Below are 20254 nucleotides of genomic sequence, written 5' to 3' on the forward strand. Positions count from 1 at the left end.
AGATGAAATTTAATAAAAAAAAAAATGTATTAAATAAAAATTTAAGTAACATGCGTTAACTATGGAAAAACCGACTAATCGCAATTTAATATTGAAATAAGTTAAACTACTAATTATATTTATATTTAAATTACTAATTATTTAGTCATTTAAATATAAATGCACAAATATTATTAAGGTTTTCAGTTTCTATTTCGACATTTTAAGCTCCAAAATGCACCAAAATGAGCAATGAATTCAACACCGAACTTGATTTTCACCATTTCTACATCAATTGTTATATATTTGGCGCAGTCGAATAACACACAAACACACACAAAAGGGAAAACTACCAGTCCAAGCTTAAGATGGTCACAGTGAAGCTACCTGCCTTTAGCTTGAGGGATTTGAATTAGGCTACGAGGAGTTTTTGCTTCAACAAGCCACGGCAGAGCTATGACGGGTGATTAAAAGGCTGCTGTGCACAGATTCTCACGTTCAGCAAGGCTTTTGAGGAAGAAAAGGTCCAGAGGGACACCGCTTCACTGTGGACACTGCAACTGTAACAACAATCTGACAAAACAACATCAAAACTGATGCTATATACTTCCTTAATTAATGTTCCTGGTCTTTTTCTGCATGATCCATCAGTGAAAATAATTCATGACATGGGCAACAACACAATTGTCGTTTTTAGGTGAACTAATTTAACTCTTTCCCTGCCAGCATAAAAAAATAAAAAGTTGCCAGCCACCGCCAGCATTTATTATCATTTTCACAAAATTTTGAACGCTGCTCAGCAAGTTAAATATAAGGACTGGAACTATCAGTTGTATAATTAGAATTTTAATCAGTCCCAACATTAAGAATGTAAATTATTCTCTGCAGTTCTCTGAGTCAGTGTACTTATAAATACAAACATGTATCTAGGGTGTTTTTCAGGGTCGATGACATTGGATAGTTCAATGATTTCAGTACTTCACTATCCCGACAAAACACTATTCTCATCTAAGTAGAAAGATGTTCAAAGCGGCTGCCCACCAACCTTGACCCAGTCTCTCTACTTTACTTCTTAAGCTTTCCATTTACCACATTCTATTTTCAGGTTTGTTTCATTTAAAGAGCTCACACAGATCACGCACACAATAGAAACCTCTCATTATATTTGAAACGTCTGATGCAGACCAATTTAACCCACCATTTTTTTCAATGGTGGTGCTCGTATTGATGATTTGTTTGTGGACCCTAGAGTCAACGTCAGTGTTGTTGTATTTGTATCTTGCTACAACCAAATAAATAAGCTGTCAAGCAATATTCCAGCAGTACTTGATATAAGAACTCACGCTATCACACACACAGCTCTAAGTTGGCACAGCGGGGGTCGGGAGAAGGCCTCGGAGCACCTGGCAGCCAGTTCCTTTTAGTCAATCGAATGAAAAGAGGTTCCATCTCTGAGCCTCACTGGAGAAATGCAGCAATACATTCTGTGATCTGACTCATGTGTGTGTGGTGATGGACGCTAGAGACAGGATGGGGCTGAAAGTGTGTTTGTGCAAAATTTTTATCTAGCTATACCTTTAGGGAAAAAATCTGCTTAAAAATGCTCCATGAAGTTAGCCCAATCTGATAGAGTCTGCTTTTGAGCAAAAATCATAAATAAAGCAAGAAGCTGCAAGACAGTTACATTGATTTTCCCACAATTAAGGGGTTCATATTGGGTAGCTTATACCTTGGATAGCTTATTGCTTTAATAAAATAGAGGCAAAAGCAATATGATTAACCAAACCAATGTTTAAATAATAAATGCATTAATTATAATAGTAATTTAACATGTAATTATTTACATTACAAATAATTGTTATTTAAACATTGGTGTTTTTATGTATTTTATATTGTATATTTTTATGTATTATGTTATTTGTATTACTAATAACTAAATAATTAAGACATTTATATTTAAATAATATTACATAACATTGTTTCTATTTAATTTATTATATTTATTATTAATAATAAATTATTTATATAATTATAATTACATTTAATCACTTAAAATGTAGTGTTTTTAAATTACTCTATTATTATTAAACATGTTTTGAATTTAAACAACAACAATAATAACTGTAATTCTTATTTAAACATTGATGTTTGAACATTTATTATATTGTTTATTATTACAATTAAATATAAATATTTCTATTTTAATAATAATAGTAATAATACATTTAAATAAACATAATTCTTTAAACATTATTTATTTTTATTATAGTCATTATTATTAAAAATCACAAGTAATAATAATCTCCAAAGTTGAATTATGGTTTGGGTTTGAGTTAGTCTGTTATAAATTATAATAATTTTTTTTTTTTTTTTTTAAGTAGAATAAGTGATAAAAGTCTAAGGTAGAAGTCTGAAACAATAAGTCTCAGTCCTGATTAAGACAGACATGTGTAAACATGACATATATGAATTTCCTTAACATGCAGTAAAAAAATGGTTTCATATGAAACTCATTTAAACTGTTGCAACAGCAACGGTTATTGAGTAGAGCATAACTCTCACTCTCCTTATACATTCACATTAGTCATAGCATCTCAGAGCTCATATGAGTGCTGATGTATTTCTAGATGTGGACAGGCATTCTGAAACATCTGTTACAAGAGCACGCATTGGCCTGAACTGTCACAAACACATCAACACACACACGGGGCATTAGCCCTTGAGCCTGCGGTAATGCTGATGGCAAAGCTGAGGCTTTGGGGGCAAATTTTACGCCGAGAAAAACAGCATTAAAAGTTTAAGGCAGCCTCTCAAAAAGTTCAGCCCTGACACAACAGCCCCTGCCGCCCCACAGCATCAATCCGCCGTCTGACACGGAGGGCTAACTAGCCTATTCCCTTCTCCTGCTCTCTCTTTCTCTTCCCCTCCATTTTTTTAACCCCTTACTCCTCCCATCCATCTCTCCTTCAGCAGTTCACCACAAGCCCCTCTCTCTTCTTCCTCTGTGTTAAACGCAGGGGAGCTCAAAACATCAATCACCATCAAAGTCGGCGCATCTGGCCCTGGCCGTAAATGAGCAGAAGATCCCGGTGCAGGGAGGAGCATGCAGGATGGAGGAACAGGCCAATCTCGGAGTCATTATCCCAGACAATGTCCAGAGAAGCGTGGGTGCCCCCCTCAGATGGAGAGCGTGAGTTCGCTCCCGCTTCTTCATTCCAGGGCATGCAGCCTTCCCAAAGTGAAGTGTGTCAAGAGCAAGAGAGAGTTTCTCTAATAAGGGCTTCTATAACTTCTAACTGCTATGATGAGAAGACTGGGCTTTGATCTGTGCTTAAAATAGGAATGTGCAAACCTACATTTACAATTACAACATGGACTAGCTAGAATATCGCAAAAAGAAATAATATTTTAAAATGTGATTTATTCCTGTGACGGCAAAGCTGAATTTTGTCAAGTGATCCTTCAGAAATCATTCTAATAGGCTGATTTAATGCTCAAGAAAGATTTCTTATTATTATCAAAATGATATTATTATTAATATTATTAACTGTTGTGCTACTAAATAATTTTGTTGAAACCGTGCTGCATTTTTTTTTCAGGATTCTAAATAGAAAGTTCAAAAGAACAGCATTTATTTAAAAATGAAAAATTTTTGTAAATGATAAACGTCTTTACTGTAACTTTTGATGCATTCCTGGTGAATAATACTTCTGAATTGAAAGTGACAGTGATTTATATTAACTATATGTTATATACTGTATATAATATATATACACATTTCATTATGGTCTTAAATGCCACTGTTTAGCGTATGTTTAATTGCTGGAGTCTAATTAAATGCAGCCTGATTATAACAAGGTTGACTGCGTTATATTTCCCACCTCTAGCAAGCAACGTCTGTTCTGTCGGTAACACAAGCCATGTGCAAAGAACAATATTATCTAGAGGTGACTCCCCTCAGCAAGTGTTACTTATGATGTAAACTGACATGTCTATTGTTTAAAGGAATAATTCATGCAAAATAAAAAAAAACTCTGTCATTCTTTAATCACCCTCATGTTATTATACCTGTTTTTTATTTCTCTGTAAACATAAAAGGATATTTTTGTATGCTTTTTTCCATGTATTATGGTTATAATCGCATGATACCGAAGCTTTCCGTGAGGAAAAGACTGAATTGAAGTCATTAATCACTGAACTGAACACAGACGTGAATGATATTTGAAGAGCTGTGGCGGAAGGGAACATTTTTATTGAGCAACAACTTAAATTTAGTTTTTTATGAAAAAGAACAACATTTACATTCTGCTAAACTACTTTTGCGTTCGACAAAGAAAATAAAGTCATACAGGTTTGGAACAACATAAAGGTGAGTAAATTTTCAATTTTGGTTGAACTATGCCTTTGGTCAACATGAAACACAGACTACAACTCACTTTTCTTCCTTAACCTGACACATTTCTTACGGTCAATGTTGTTTTAATGTTCGCCTCACCCAGTGCGTAGAAAAGGGAAAGCCACATTAAAGCCCATCTCTCTTTCCAATAGGTAGACATACTGTACAGTCTCGCCCCTGGCCCACAAAGTGAACAAATATCCTGAGGCTTTGTGCGCACTGAGAGCGATGTTCGATCCATTGATCTGGATTTTGTGTTTACCACCTCCTGCTTTTGTAGCAATAATGCTTATGCGAAAAGTTGGACAAAGACACAGCATGCAACTGAGTGTCTGCACACTCACAAAATTGCTTCATCAAACTGCATTGAAAACCCCTTTTCTTTAAAATACTCAATTTAAAAAGACTCAAAAAGAAGAAAAAATAAAACACCTGGCCAAACAACAAGGACGTTTTCAAACTCGTATTGAGTAGTTGTTCTGCAAAGTAATAGCAATTAAAAAAAAGTTGAAATCAACAGTCGACGCTCTCATTCAACAGTTACAATATAGCACGGATGAGTGGAGGTGAGGGGAATGAGGAAGTGAGAGCGATAAGCCACCGGCAGCAGCATGAGAACCAGATCCACATCCTGGAACTGGGAGCCGTTGCCATAGCAGTGATTATCACACACTCCCTGAGTGCAGTGTGTACTAGTGAGCCAGCAACCCATCCACACCGACCGAGGGTGTGATGGAGTGGAGCAATTACTCTACTGTTGCCTGGCTATAACTGACGTCAAAAGTAAAACTCCTGGAGAATTAACACCTTGAAAAGTACACCTTTACTGACAGCGCTGCGGCGAGGGTGCCGCGGACCAACACAAAACGCTTAAGCGATTGTAATGTCTGAAAAAAAAAGGCCGGCGACTGGAACGCAGCATGTCAGCGTTCTTCCAAATCTGTAGGATTTTCCTTCTTCTGTAGAACTGAACACAAACGAAATATGTGAAAATGAAGATATTTTGAAGAACGTTTGGCTTGTTGTATGGAGTTGGGAGGGTAAAAAACAGACATTTTTCAAAATATCTTCTTTTTTGTTTCACAGAAGAAAGGAAGTCTTTCAGCTTTGGACCACCATGAGGGTGAGGAAATGATTAGAACATTTTCATTTTCATTAAAGCTGCCGTCGGCAACATTTTTTTGATCATATTCAGTGTAATCGACACTATAATCCGACAGAACAACATAAATAAGGTGGTTTTAGAAAAAAACCCGAGCTTCTAACTCCACCTGGAGCGTGTTATTTGTTTAGCAAAAATCCACCGCTCCCGCTTCATCAGGTCCAATCAGCGCAGGGGGGTGTGAGATCTGACTGTCAATCACAGGTCGTGCACACGCCACAGATCCCCTCTCACTCGCGCACGTTAATATCACATGCACACGCCACGCCTGGAGTTCGCCTGGAGATTGCATGAAGCGTGATGGCGGAGAGAAAATCTACTAACAAGCTTCCAATTCCTCGGTTATTGCTATCTATGGATAGATTAGCCAGGGCAGCCTACCTCCGAGTCCATGGTGTTGATAGATGCTGAAGAGACGGACGCGTTCACAGAAAATCAGGTACACACGCACAGTGACGCACTGACGAGCACGACCTCGATGGGAGGGTGCTCGCTGGTAGTGGGGAGGGGCATGAGAGTTGTAAACATTCAACATTTTGGCTAATCGACCCAATCTGCCAGACTTGCCGACTGCAGCTTTAACTATACTTAAACTAAGACCACTTATTATGTTCGTCAAGGTCTCTCGCACCAATAACAATCAAAATTGAGTTTCACATGACCATTTTCCACCCCTTCTCTCTGATATTTAAGGGACATTCACACTGGCAGCAAATCATATCAACAAAATGACTAGAAAGTGACTCTCTTTCAATGAGTTTTGATGATTTGAGGTGATTTGAGGTAACGAGCTACAGAGATGTTTGATGAGTAGTTCAACTCTATGCAAATGAGCTGCAATGCAATGCGGATGCCAATGGGCATTTACATTTATATTTATGCATTTGGCAGAAAGAGGCTCGCAGTGCATTCAAGGGATAAATTTCATCGGTTTTTGTGTCCCCAATCAATTAAATCCATGATCTTGGCATTTCTAGGGCCATGCTCTACCAACAGAGCTACAGGAATGCCTACTAGCAATGTCAAGTAGGACAGACAGCTGCTAGAAACCAACAGTACAGCAACTTGGCAACCTCAGCATGAACTAGGGCTGGGCGATAAAACGATAACGATATGTATCGCGATAGACACGTAATCAATATCAATAAAAAAATGCGTTTGATAAAACGTTCGATATATAAAAATTTTTTAAATGTAATATATTTGTCTCCTGGTCCTTATTTTAAATAGGTCCAAAAAAAAAATCAATAATTATCGGTATCGGCCGATATGAAACACTTATATCGTGATACAGTTTTCAGACATATCGCCCAGCCCTAGCATGAACATCCCTTTAGTATCAAACAGGCTTTTAGTGTCACTGTACATTTTAAGACCAATTCACACTGCAACAACAGAAGCCAACCAACGTGGACACTCAGCAGATTACACTACGCCACTTCTCAGAGATTCCACGACTCAACAAACGGCAAACTAACATTCTCAAACGGCGAAAACAAGCGCATACCCACGCCAAAAGATGCCGAAAGGGTAGCGTACGGATACTACAAACTCTGGTGACGTGTCTGTCGGTGGAGTGTGAATTGGCACATTGGAGTGGGTTTCTACATGCCCTCCTATAAGTGAAGCGTAGATCATAAAACATAATTCAAAGCCTTCACATTCGTAGGACTTGTAAATTACAGAACAGAAACTCTAGATACAAGTGAGCTAATTTGTGTGTATTGCCAGTAGTTCATAATACTTAACAGAACATTAGTTAAAAGGCATTAAAAAATGTATAAATACCATGCACATTCATATTTCAATAAACTATTGATCTGTTAAGAATTATATTAACATAAAGTGATATTACATTACATTTCATAAAGTTATTATAAAATGCTAGTGATATATTTATATTTAGTTTTATTCGTATGTTTATATTAGATTGTTTTATATTTATTAATTTAAGTTTTTCAATGCATGCTTGAAAAGTATATGCTTGTTGAACTGTGATATTTCAACGTTACAGTAAAAACTTCAACCGTGCCCTTCACAGTTGAACTGAGGTCACAAATGCTTCTAAACAAAAACTTTACCATTCAGTCCAGATAAATCTTTATGGTTTCTTACCTTCTTAGCTGCATTGATGCACTGCATGTACTCTTTGGCCAGGTCAGAACACTGAAGCGTCTGCTCACGGTTTTCTCTATAGCAGTTCAGGATCTGTGATTGCAGGTTCGAACACACTGGTTCCACATTACGCGGCCTGTGGAAAAGGTTGGAGGTCAATGATAAGGCATCATGAGGGTAAAAGTGTCTAACTTGTGCAAAGGCAGAGGGATATTGTTGTACACATCCTGGCAGGATCGTACATGCAGTGACAGTAAATATTTAATATGAAGCGCAACCAAAAAACAAACTCAGCGGTAAAATACAGTCGCATGACTCACTCATTTCCTCCCACCCCTCCCTCAATTTCGCTCTTCCTGTGGATGGTTTAGTAGAATGAATGAATGCAGGGAGACAGGTTAAACTGAATTACCGGCAGAGTGGATATTCATTAATAACACCAGTGTCAAGAGTGGCAGTGACTAGAACAACTATGATAAATAACCCAGCGAGCGGGAAGGAGGTGGAGGCAGGGAACAGACCCGACAAACTCCCGGTACATCTGTACAGTAGACCCTGAAGGCAAAAAAATAAAAGAGCGGCAAATAACCTGTCATTCATCCTCACTTCAGACAAACACCTTCACTCAAATTAATAACGCGAATCTGAACTGCCATTGTTGAAATGACGGCTAAATGACGGTTATTGACTCAAATAATGTATGCGGTGAGATCTGTGCAAGTATTGTTGCTAAAAAAGAAATTTGTACTAAAAGAACAAAATGTAATACAATACAGCTGAAGCCAAATTAGAGTTTATCAGGCTAATTGTCCTCAATGCCAATCTGAAAGCCAGGCAAGCTATTGTTAAATTGAATTCAATTAAAATGTTGGATTTGGATAAATGTAAGTGGTGTTTAAAACAAATTCCACACTAAAAAAATAAAACTGCAACCACAAAAGGTTTTTATAAAGATATTCATCCAATAAAGCTAATCAATTTGGCTGTCAAATTAACAAAAGATAGACTAGCTAGTAGGGGTGTAACAATATATCGTGTCACAATATATCGCAATACAAAAAGGCAACAATATGTATCATGGATAGTACCACAGTACTACATATACATATAGTATACAGCATATAATGTTGAATATAATGTATACTAATGCAATGGGGGATTATTTGTGGGTCCTGATAATGCTAAATGTCTTGTTACCAGTAAAAAGTGGCCTATATTATTTTAAATATATCTAGTAAAAATAAAAAAGTAGAAAACTTAGATTTATATAATCAGATCAACAGCCAAACTGGCAATAGCTCAGCTATATTATAGCAAACCAAAGCAGCTATAGTAAAAATATAAAAATTACTGACTCTGATAATGTATGTGATGTTCAAAACATACTCTAAAACAATAAAATAAAACTGCATACAAAAGGAATAAAGATTTGTGCAAGTATCTTTGCTAAATTTAAGCTAAGAAATTGTGTTTTATTGTGGTCTACTTTATCCAATCAAGCTATCATACAAAAGGTGAGTTAACTTTAATAATGTATGTGGCATTTAATATAAACTTAATCTAAAGCAAAACCATCAAATTTACAGTGATCTACCAAGGCGTTGCACCACACAAATCATTGATGGGCTTGACTGATAAAATGGATAATGTACATGGAAAAGTTTAAGTATCTTTGTTCAAAGCATATCCTAAACCAACAAAACAGGGATTTATAGTGCAGTTTATCCACTCAAGCTAATAACTCTTGCCGTCAAGTTGATGAAAGCTCAGCTAGCCAGGTGTCATGTCGAATATCACTAGACTGATTAAGCAAAGTGAAGCCTTGCATCCACCTCCAGCTTCACCGTGACTGCGGCTTTCAGACGATCGACTGACATCCCGCTTAATTGAAAGGCGATTTAAAGCCTCAATCTAGCTTAGGTTTCACTTGCAACTTCAATTAAATCATCAACGATTGCCATCATACTGACGCAGGGTAGAGATACGCCAATCCATTGATCCCTTTTCAAGCAGGGCTGTACGTCTTATGGTCGTTCAGGGTAACCAGATGTGGGCGAACAGAGAAGGGCGAATCAACTTCCATCAATGGAACATCTGCGCAACGTTAGAGGGCCACCACGTATCAGATCCCATATTTTTATCAGCCGCCGAAAGCGGGTTTTTGTTTTAATTACCCTGCGAAAGGAAGAACGACGACTGTAGTCACATTCTTTGCTCTGGCAGATAAGAAACTCTCCTTTAATTTAAAATAAACTGCCTTCATCAGGAACGGCAGAGGCTTCTGATAGAGCAGAGGGTTTATTAAAGCAGTCTGAAGCAGAAAATTGGCTTGCTCAAACCCAGGCTGAACTGAATTGAACCAAATTGAAGGTGAGGTCTTTAATAAAAATATTAGCTGAGCTGCTTACTAACTGCTCTGCTTTGAGGAGCAGAAGCCGTGCCTGTTTAAGGGACACTCGTTTCCTCATTTCACATCTGTAAATAAATAAAACAGCGTTTAAAGATTAAATGTTAATTACCAGAATTTCGTCTATTATTTGTAATCTCCTTAACGGAGCAGAGTGCTACAGAACAAAGCGCGACTTCAGAAACCTTTCCGAGAAGGAAACGCACAAAGCGTAATTCAAAAATATGGAAATGAAATGCAAAAAAAGCAACTACAAAAGATTAAATTAGCTTAAAACACATTCTGTGTGTAGGAGCATGTGCTTGTAACTTGGAGAGACAAGCTCATTATTCTGATGCTAAGGAGCCGTGCGCTAGCTGAAAATTGGTAGATACCAAAGACCGCGCAGAGATTTAGCTTCCGCTCGCTCGTTAATTATTTCCAATCAGCTCTTGTTGATAAGAGAAAACAAGACTTTGGAATTACCGCACTACGGAAATCTCCGCGACTCCAACTCGGATTAGCGTCTGAACGCTTGAGAAACTGAGATAAACAAATAATAGCGAGAGGAGAACATAAAAAAAAAACACAAAATCAAACTTGATGTAACACGTAGGCCACAAGGTTTTATCAGCCCGGAGTTCGGCTCGACATGTTTTCAGAATCGAGGGTCTAAAATTAACTAGATTAAAGGCGCCAATGCCTTGACCTCGCTCGAGCTCAGCTGGCAGATGAGAACCTCGTCTTATCTTGTCGACTCTCCTTCCAGGGGCTCGCTCGCACTCTGACAGCTTTTCAATTGACTGAACACGGGCTTCCTCCCCTCTCCTCCAAGACCGCGTTACCCCCCTCCCACCCCCCACCCTCCTGTCCAATCTCACCTGTAGGGGCCGGTGTTTTATCGGAGCGATGGGCCCCACTTAAACCTGACAGGGTGAGAGGAGGATGGGAGGAAGAAAGAGATAAAGAGAGAGAGAGAGAAAAGAGGAGAGAAGCGCTCGGAGGGATCTGACAAAGCTGATAATTACTTCTGTAGGAAGGGTCCGCATTTGCTAGACCGGCGGGCCAGAGTTCTGCACCTCTCTTCAGGGTAGCGGTCTCTGAAGTGCTGAGGAGTCACTTCTCTCGCCTCTAGTCAATCACCCCGCGGAGCTCAACAGTCACGCACGCTTCGGTAACCTTCGGCCCGCCGCATGGAGACAGGTATAGAGAGGAGATGTTACTCTGGTGTGACAAGGTGAGGGGTTGTTGGGGTGCGGGAGCTGTCTGACATGTCCTCAAGACAGGAGGTCACAAAGCAGCAGTGTAGAGCTCTCTTCCTAAAAATCACACATTTCTACTTGAATCCAACTTTCAGCACACCTGGAATCCTCCACTTATGGTCCTTTAAAAAGGTATGTGTATATATGTATGTGTAAAACTGTCAAATGATGACAATTCTTTAATTGACTTCATTGCATGACATGCCAATCAAATAATTAATTGTATTACATGAATAAATATTTGGTGATAAAAGCTCCCAAATGAAGTTCAAGAGACTTTTGAGGTTCTCAAATGTTTTTGTCAGCCCAACACCTAAGATGTTGTACTTGAAGTACCCTCTGAGATTTTAAGTGAATATTTCTACAATATAATGGAAAATTTGCATGTTCACATGTATCTGATGCAATTATTATTAGTAGTAGTAGTAGTAGTAGTACTGTAAAATAAAATAAAAAATTATATTTAATAATTATAATGAAAGAAATGCGCTGCATGCTTCACTCTGAAACAAGCAGCTAATAAGACTTCAGCTTTTCATCTCACAAACCCATGTTTGGTGAACCCTGCATTAATGTGAATGATGAAAAATAATAAATATTTGATTTAAAAAAAATTAAGATAAACAAGACATTATAAACTGGATATTTTTGTTGCATTATTAATTTTAATATTAACATTGACATTATTATTAATATTAATGAAGAATGCATAATGCTAACAGTCATTTTAATTTTTCATATCAATATTAATATAAAAATGCTAATGTTTATATTGACATTAAAATGGTAGCAAAATAATATTAATGCTGCAAACTTAATATTAATATACTTAACAGATTAATTATTAACTCCATCATGGTATTTCTTTAATTTATGCTTATTTAATTTTGGGGAAAATATATCAATATGTTTTATACAACAATAAAATAATGTATTTCTGTAATGAGAATATAACGAGAATCACCGCTGAGAATAATGGGAATTAAAAACAAGTCTAAAGTAAAATTTCTGGACAAATTACGATAATAAGAATTATGGGGGGAGGGAGGTGGGTGAAATGTCATAAAAACAATATTAAAATGCAGACAAAATAACTAATAATACATTTTTCGCTTGATTTTTAGGGGTAAAACGTGATCTGGACAAGTTTTCATGAGATTTACCCTGACTTAACTGAAAAGGAATTGTCAATTGAAGTGTCTTCAAAAGGCACAACCGGTGACTGTTCATGAATCGTTCCTGGTGGAGATGGAACCTTCCTAGGCCACAACACCCCCCAATTACAGAAGACAATGAAAGTTACAATACAAGTCTAAAATACCAGTGAAAAACTCTTAAAGAGGTGCGACTGCAAAAAGTAAATTACCGATGATGACGGTGACTCATCATGGTCAAATAAAGTTCTTCATTCATCTTAAATTAAGCGAAGAGCGCAAGGTGAGAAAAGAAGGCCAAAAGATAAGTATCATCAGAATTCAAACCAGAAACCTGGCATGTGTGAAAAAAGATTTTTTTTGTGAGAGAAAAAAAAAAACACTGCTGGTTTTTAATTTTATTTGGGTTGCACAAGACTTCTGATTATGTGCTTTACTGTGGCTGTGCTAAAGCACGACTCGTGACCCACAGTCTAGTCATCCCACATTTCCACCCACCCTTCCAGCCAAGAGCTCCTCTAATGAGGGCCTTTCCTCTGAGAGACCGCAAACATCGCCCATAGCAAAAAAACAACAACAAATGCCTGGCTATGGCTATTTAATTGGCTGCCACAGAGCAAGAAAGTTTACTGGGAAGGTAGACCAAGCATGACGCTGACCAGATGCATTTCTTACTATTCTTGTTTGCTTCTTTTTCTTTGCTTTATTCTCTTAAAGAGATAGTTCACCCAAAAGTAAACACTATTTACTCTCCTTCATGTTGTTCCAAAACTATATGCAATTTTTTTTCCTATGGAACGCAAAAATAAGTTGAGAGATTTAAAAAACAGGTCTTGCAGCTCTTTGTGACCGTGTCTGGTTGTCCATTTAATCTCATATATTTAATGAGAAATCACATCATGAGCCACACACAGCAGAAGCTTTCCTGAATGAATCCATGTTTTTGAATGAAACCGTTTAGTGGATCATGCAATGATATACACACACACCCACCCCTATATATATTCACTTTTTGAGTTTTTGCATCTGAAGTCATTATATATATATAATATGACTTCAGATGCAAAAACCTCTAAGTCCGTCTGACATTTTTATCAGGCTCCTATGTTTAGGTTCAGTAATTTCACTTTAACGGCAATGAAAAGGTTGTTAGTCGGTTATTGAAATGCCTTATTTTCAAAAATGTCACTTTAGTCCATTCATTGGTATTTAACAAATTTGAGTGTCTTTTGCTGCAAAACTATTTTTTGTTTCAAAAACCACAGGTCCATCTTGTTCGCTTTGTCGTGGGTGGAATACAGCTGTTCTTTAATGTAGGGTATGTCCGTTTCTGTCACTTACAGCTGCAGATGAAACAGTGTTGTGTTTACATGCTACTCGCAAAATCCTGTCATTGCCACTCTAACGATTTTCTTTAGCATTAGAATGGGCAGAATTATGAGGTTGACGACGTTTCCTTTTGGCAGTAACAAACTACCGCAGGTTCATCAATTTTATCATACTCCTCAATCTTGTTCAGGATGGATGAAAACAGGATAGAAACTTGCAGCTCGACAATTGAAGGCCGACAGCTCAAACGCACGGCATGCCTCTTCTGATTAGACCCGATCAGTCCTATACGCACACTACGCAAGTTGCGTAGGGCCCCGCAAATTACTCAAGGGCCCGCCTCCCCCTCGTGTCAAAGTGCCGTGGCAACATCAATGAGAAAATTAAGCGGAACTATCCTTCTGGTCACGAAAAGAGAGAAAAGAAAACAAGTGAGAGTGAATTGCGGGAACAGCAATCAGGCAGACTTGTGTTCTCTCCTCTCCAAGTTTGATGTCAGCAAAGAACAGTCAAGTTAAGTTGATGTGCATCTCTCTCTAGTCTGTCTGTCTTGCTAACCCCTGGGCAGTGCATCTTTTGTGTCTTGCTTGCTAATGCCGGCCACTTCCAGGGCTGTGTTCTGTGACTTTGCGCCTGACAAAAAAAGTGAGTGAAATACAACTATTTATTACATTTGATAAACGACAAAGGGCAACGGTGTTTGTTTATAAACTGCAGCTCGGAAACGATAACCGCGCCACGCGTTAATATACGTTCATATGCGCGTGCACGAAATGAAACACGCACTTTCCAGCAAAACATCTGTGAGGACCAGTACAATATGGGCGTGATGGCAATCCTCATTATAGGCGCACATCGTTTTAAAACAAGACAATGATTATCTAGTCCACAAGTCAGTTTAGTTACAACTCTGCAATAAAGCAAGATGGAAAGCAATGTATTGACATTGACTTTTGATTTATAGGTTATATTGCATTTAAAATGTTGATTGGCAGGACATACTGGTCAATTTGGATGCACATCCCTCAGTAAATAATAACCATAAAGTATCAAGTATTTATTTGATCATTTAAAACAGTGACATGCTATGGCAAGCCATTTTAGCTTTTATTCATTCACAGGATGCATTTTTTATATCAATAACAAAATTTGCACTATTTAAAATGTGAAATCTTGATATCAAGAATGTACTTTTTCTAGTAACAATGTCTATTTCTGATATCATTAAGGCGGGAGGATTGTAGTGGGAGCACTGGGGTGTCAGGTGTGACAGTGTGGCAATGGCAAATGGTTTATATGGCTCATGGGTCAGGTAGGAGGGCCCCTTAACAGAATTTTGCTTAGGGCCCCAGGGAGGTCAGCATCGGCTCTGCTTCTGATTGGTTCAGTGAATTTTGCTGGCAAAGGGAAGTGGCGTTTAGAGGTTTCTACTAACAAAACGGTATTTCTGAATGGGCTGAGGCTTGGATTTAGCAGGTTTGAAGCTAAAGTATTTGATGAACCTATACTATGTATGGATATACATTTTTTGATGGATGTGGCGTTTAGCTGTTTTTGCATCTGAAGTCTTCAAAAACATATACACATACACAGACATACATCACATGTATGCAAAAAAAATTATATACATTTTGAAACATTTGTAAATGTATCAGGGTAGTATTTACAGTACATAAAAAGATCAATAAACATACATTTTGAGAATACGATTTTTTTTCCCCAATACCGAAATTAGAATTGGAGAAAAAAAATGAATATGGAAAATAACGTTCATTGTGCAAAATATATTTTGAATTATTTCTTTTGATTTTGGTGTGCAATATGACCAGGATATTTCTGTGTGGGATTCGTTGGCTTACAATAACCAACAACTGCATGCAGTAAGCCTCAGCATTAGCAATCACATTCAAACACAATCCACCCCTCTGCACTGCCTAGTCTATATCCCTGACTGACAGGTCCAGCAGAGTTTCTTAACAGCCCTGTAGGTTCGGTAGTTCGCCTTGGCTGGATCGCAGTTCCTCAGCAGGCGTTTTCAATTTAAGATATCAGATCCACCGCACTCCTCGCTTGGGATTGGGGCAGGATGGCCGCGGGGCCGTGGCTGTCTCAGAACTCCATGTGTTGGAAAGGCAAACGACAGAGGGACCCTGAACCGCTCGAGGCTTGAGAGGCGCGTGAGGATTAAACGGCGGCCTTGTCATGCTCCAGAAGTCGGGGGTCTGGAGGCTGCTGTACCCTCAGGGATTAAAACCAGGATTAAAACATCAGCTCCACGCAGGTAGAACAGCAAAAATGCTTGCTAAAGCTCTCTGAAATATAACTGCCAACAAGTGGATTGAACAGACTGAACAAACTGTACCAAAGCTGGCGCAGAATCTCGGAAAGAACAGATTTGCAATTATAATCTTTCAAATTCAAACTCAACGTGGATATTAAAATTAATCAAATTTTTACTTTGTTAACGCACATTCTTGGTCTTTTTGTGTGCAATACATCACTGTATGTTTAAAATTAAAGGGGACCTATTATGCCCTTTGTCAAATTCTTTTTTCCCCAGGGTGTACTAGAATAGGTTTTCATGCTTGAATGTTCAAAAAACATATTTTACATTGTTGCAGCACCTCTCTTCTCAAGTCTGTAACGCTCTATTTAGTTATGGTATATATGAAGCTCCTCCTTCCGATAAGCACAGTGTGCTCTGATTGGTCGGCTGAACCAGTGTGTTGTGATTGGCCAACCGTTTTGTGTGTGTTTCAGAAATGTTACGCCCCTTACCATAACTGTGAGTTTAAACACACTACTAACGCAACACAACCAGGCCTCACCCCTTTTTTTGTGTATGCCTTAGGCGGAAATTATTATTTAAATAAGGAATATTGTGACGTGTACATTCCCGGAAGAAAAACTACAATCAAGGCATCAAGGCATCAAACAGTGCGCACTGATATAGAGAATAACTCCCTTTTTAGTAACTTTGTGCTTTGTCACTTTGAAGACATTTTTCATGCTCAAGTGTTGTCACAATACTAGAATTTCCAACTTCGATACGATACCTTGAAAAACATTTATATTCGATACCATTTTCGATACCATGGGAAAAACTGCCATATATACCGCCATACAGATAATTTATTCATTTGAATTTATTCATTAATCTGGCTTTATGTGAGTGGCACTTATATAGATCAGCAGTGCGCGCGCTTTTGGTGTGAGCACGAAACCTGCAAGAATGAGTAAAATCATGCGCAATACAAGCATTATTTAACCGGATTGAATGAGTAAGTCAGTGAGAGGAGGCTGGTGTGTATCAATTTGCCGTCAGGGAGAAGAGAGTGAGAACACACAGCTAGTATTGGTGTATTGATACTGCAAAAAAGGAGAATTGGAACCGTTTCAGATATTTCACTATCGATGCATATCGACATTTTTGATAATACACTAAAGAAAGATGAAAATGTAAAAAAACATAATAGGACCCCTTTTAAACATGTGGACCTCTGAATTTCTCCCAAAAAAACTGCACTCATAAAAAATAAAAAAATGCAACAACTATCCATTGGACATAAACTTCCTTGTGTTAACCTTTCAATTCCAGACATCTGGCTCAATTCTGTCACGAAACGTCCACTTTTTTCCTCTCGTTTCACCATCTCATTACAAAAGTAAAAAGGGCTGCGAACACCATTTCATGTCGACTTTAAAGAGACGCCTCAGTCTGCTTTCAGCTCGGCTGTTTCAGTAAAAGAACAAGGTCATACACTACCAACAAAGACACACAAAAACTGAAGTAGTCATGTACAGATGTTCTTCTGTGCTCTGATTGGCAGATGAGACGTCCCCAGGGGGAAGCTCATTACCCAGGTGCCAACATCGTTTGTATAGCCTCAAAGCACTGCCTCTTTGCCATCTTTGCACCCAAGACTGGCACTCACCGACAGCTGGTACAAAACCTGTGAGACTCAAGAGGGACAGGAGAGGAAACAAGCTAACACAAACACTTACACACGTAAATCACGTACACTCGATCTGACGAACTGAGCTCAATGGCGCGTTGCCATGCTACACGATACCTTGCGCACTGGGACGGCCTTGCGAGATTATCGTTTCAAATCCCTCTTTAAATCTAGCACAAAGCATGCTGGGAGAGAATTAGTCACAAGCCATCTGCAGGTTTAACGGTCAAAAGTGTTATTTTTGTATTTTCAAACAAAGTCAAGTTTAAGAGTCGTCTGGTGAATTCAGGATTTTAATGTTTTGAGTGATTGCCCTCCTTTCCCTAAAATTAGCTAAGGCACAAGATATCCCACAGTGCTTTGTTCTGTGGGGGGTTCGGCTGAACAGCCATACGTAACAGAAGGGATCCAGAAGAAAAATGGCTTTCAAAAATATTCATAGAGCTAATTATTTTTATGTACAATCCATTTCAAAATAGACTAACCACACACTCTGAAGAGGGTAAAAAGTATATAGTGTATAAAAAGTGTATTCTCTGTAAAGACATCCACCAATCAATCACTGCTGTTATCATGGAATCGGAAATCAATCAAACTGGAAAAAAGATGGATTCTAGTTAAACTGCTAGCTAACCTGTCGCTAGTTAACGATGCTTTTTTAGCAAATCTGTTGTCTAGGAAATGACAAAACAATAAAAGGACTATTAAACTATAATAGTTTCAGCTAGGCAATAGAAAGAAAAAAAATCAGGCAATATTTTTTGGAAATGTAAATGTAAACGTTAATGTAAACTGTTGATGAATAATATATTGAAATCTAAAATATATCTTTTACATAGTAGTTCACATTTGCTATGCATTTATAAGCACTTAAGCAGGACAAACATGTGATTATATTAGTCATTTGAGCAATATTTGAAAAATTCAAATACTAATATTTTAAGTTTTTGGAGCATAGACGGTATGGTAGTAAAGCTACCTGAAAAAAGAAAGATATTATTAATAATATTTTAATATTTTAAATAATAATAATAATAATAATAATAATAATAATATTTATATATATATATATATATATATATATATATATATATATATATATATATATATATATATATATATATATATATATATATATGAAAGATATATGAAAGATTATACATTACAAGAAGATTTCTTTCTTCTTTTTTTTATTATCTTATGCTCACAAATTCTGCATTTATTCGATGAAAAATGCAATATAGTACTATTATCAAATATTATTTTAATTTAAAATAACAATTTAATACATTATAAAAATGCACTTTATTCCTGTGATGCAAAGCTGGGATTTCAGCATAAATATTTTGGTAACACTTTCTATGAAGACCATGCTTACAATGAATTATAGCTCCATTTATACTTATAAGCAGGGTTGGGGAGTAACGGAATACATGTAACGGCGTTATGTAATCAGGATACAAAAATCCAGTAACTGTAATTCGTTACAGTTACGTCAAAAAACGTAGTAATCAGATTATAGTTACATTTTGAAAAAAGGGGGAATACTTTCAGGATTACAATGGTTTCATTTAAAACTAAATAAAGAAGTATTTTGGCATAATAACACTATATTAAGCGCTGCTTGATTATACAGTAGTTCCTGCTTCTGTTGCCAGTAATGACTCGCGTGTGCCACGCGCTGGTGCATGTGCAAATAACAGCTTTCTACAATCTCCTCAGACGCAGATTGAATCACTGCTGCTAGTAGAAACGATGCTGCCTGCGGGTAAAATCGCTTTTAATTCATGGAAATTCCGCTGCTATTTTGTAGAAATTAGGAGAGTAGCTTTTTTAGTATCCAAAATGTCCTTTCTTAATCTTTTCTCACGTAACGGGATGTTCGCTGTCTAGGTAACGTAGGGGAACTCCCACTGCCAACGCCCCAAGTTCAGTCAGGCAAATTAAGAAAGATCACGGCTTTAGTCAACATGTAGGCCTATTTTAAAATAAACTAATATGTAGATTGTGTAAACATTTGAAATGTTGTGTTTTTATTTTTTTGTTAAAAATTAGTTACAAAAAAACAAAATAATCTGTAATACCATACATTAGCCACTAGATGTCTGTATATCCCTTTACATAAATATATATTCGGTGTGTATATTTTGAAAATATTGTACACTGGACCAAATTCTTAATAAATAAAAGTTTTTTTTTATATATATTTTTTAATAATAATTATTTCTTCTTGCTTGACTTTATTTATATACGTGACCTTGAAGTAATCCAAAAGTAATCAGTTACATTACTTTCATATTATAGTACTTGGATTACGTTACTGAATACTTTTTTTATGAAGTAATTTGTAACTGTAACGGAATACATTTTTAAAGTAACCCTCCCAAGCCTGCTTATAAGTCTTACTATTTTATAAATAAATGTATAAAGCCTCATTAAGACCTATACTGCATTATCAGAACAGTTATAGCTACATTTATATTATTTTTATAATTACTTATAAGTCATGCATTTG

The 20254-nt window shown here is 37.2% G+C and overlaps 1 protein-coding gene and 1 long non-coding RNA gene across 3 annotated transcripts in view; both read right to left on the reverse strand.

Annotated features, from left to right (window-relative positions):
• chchd6a (coiled-coil-helix-coiled-coil-helix domain containing 6a) overlaps window positions 1–20254 on the reverse strand; it is a 71341-nt gene that overhangs the window by 10384 nt on the left and 40703 nt on the right. For both annotated transcript variants that reach the window (XM_082146279.1, XM_082146278.1), the window contains one exon: window positions 7653–7788. In XM_082146279.1, coding sequence (XP_082002405.1) covers window positions 7653–7788 — 136 coding nt within the window. The remainder of the gene's footprint in view (window positions 1–7652; window positions 7789–20254) is intronic.
• On the reverse strand, window positions 8888–18477 carry LOC309481398. The gene is made up of 2 exons (XR_014199998.1): window positions 13906–18477; window positions 8888–13855 (listed from the first exon to the last, which is right to left on the reverse strand). It is a non-coding gene; the product is annotated as an uncharacterized lncRNA (long non-coding RNA).

The sequence above is a fragment of the Leuciscus leuciscus genome (genome assembly GCF_965113295.1).
Source record: "Leuciscus leuciscus genome assembly, chromosome: 18".
NCBI classification, from domain to species: domain Eukaryota; kingdom Metazoa; phylum Chordata; class Actinopteri; order Cypriniformes; family Leuciscidae; genus Leuciscus; species Leuciscus leuciscus.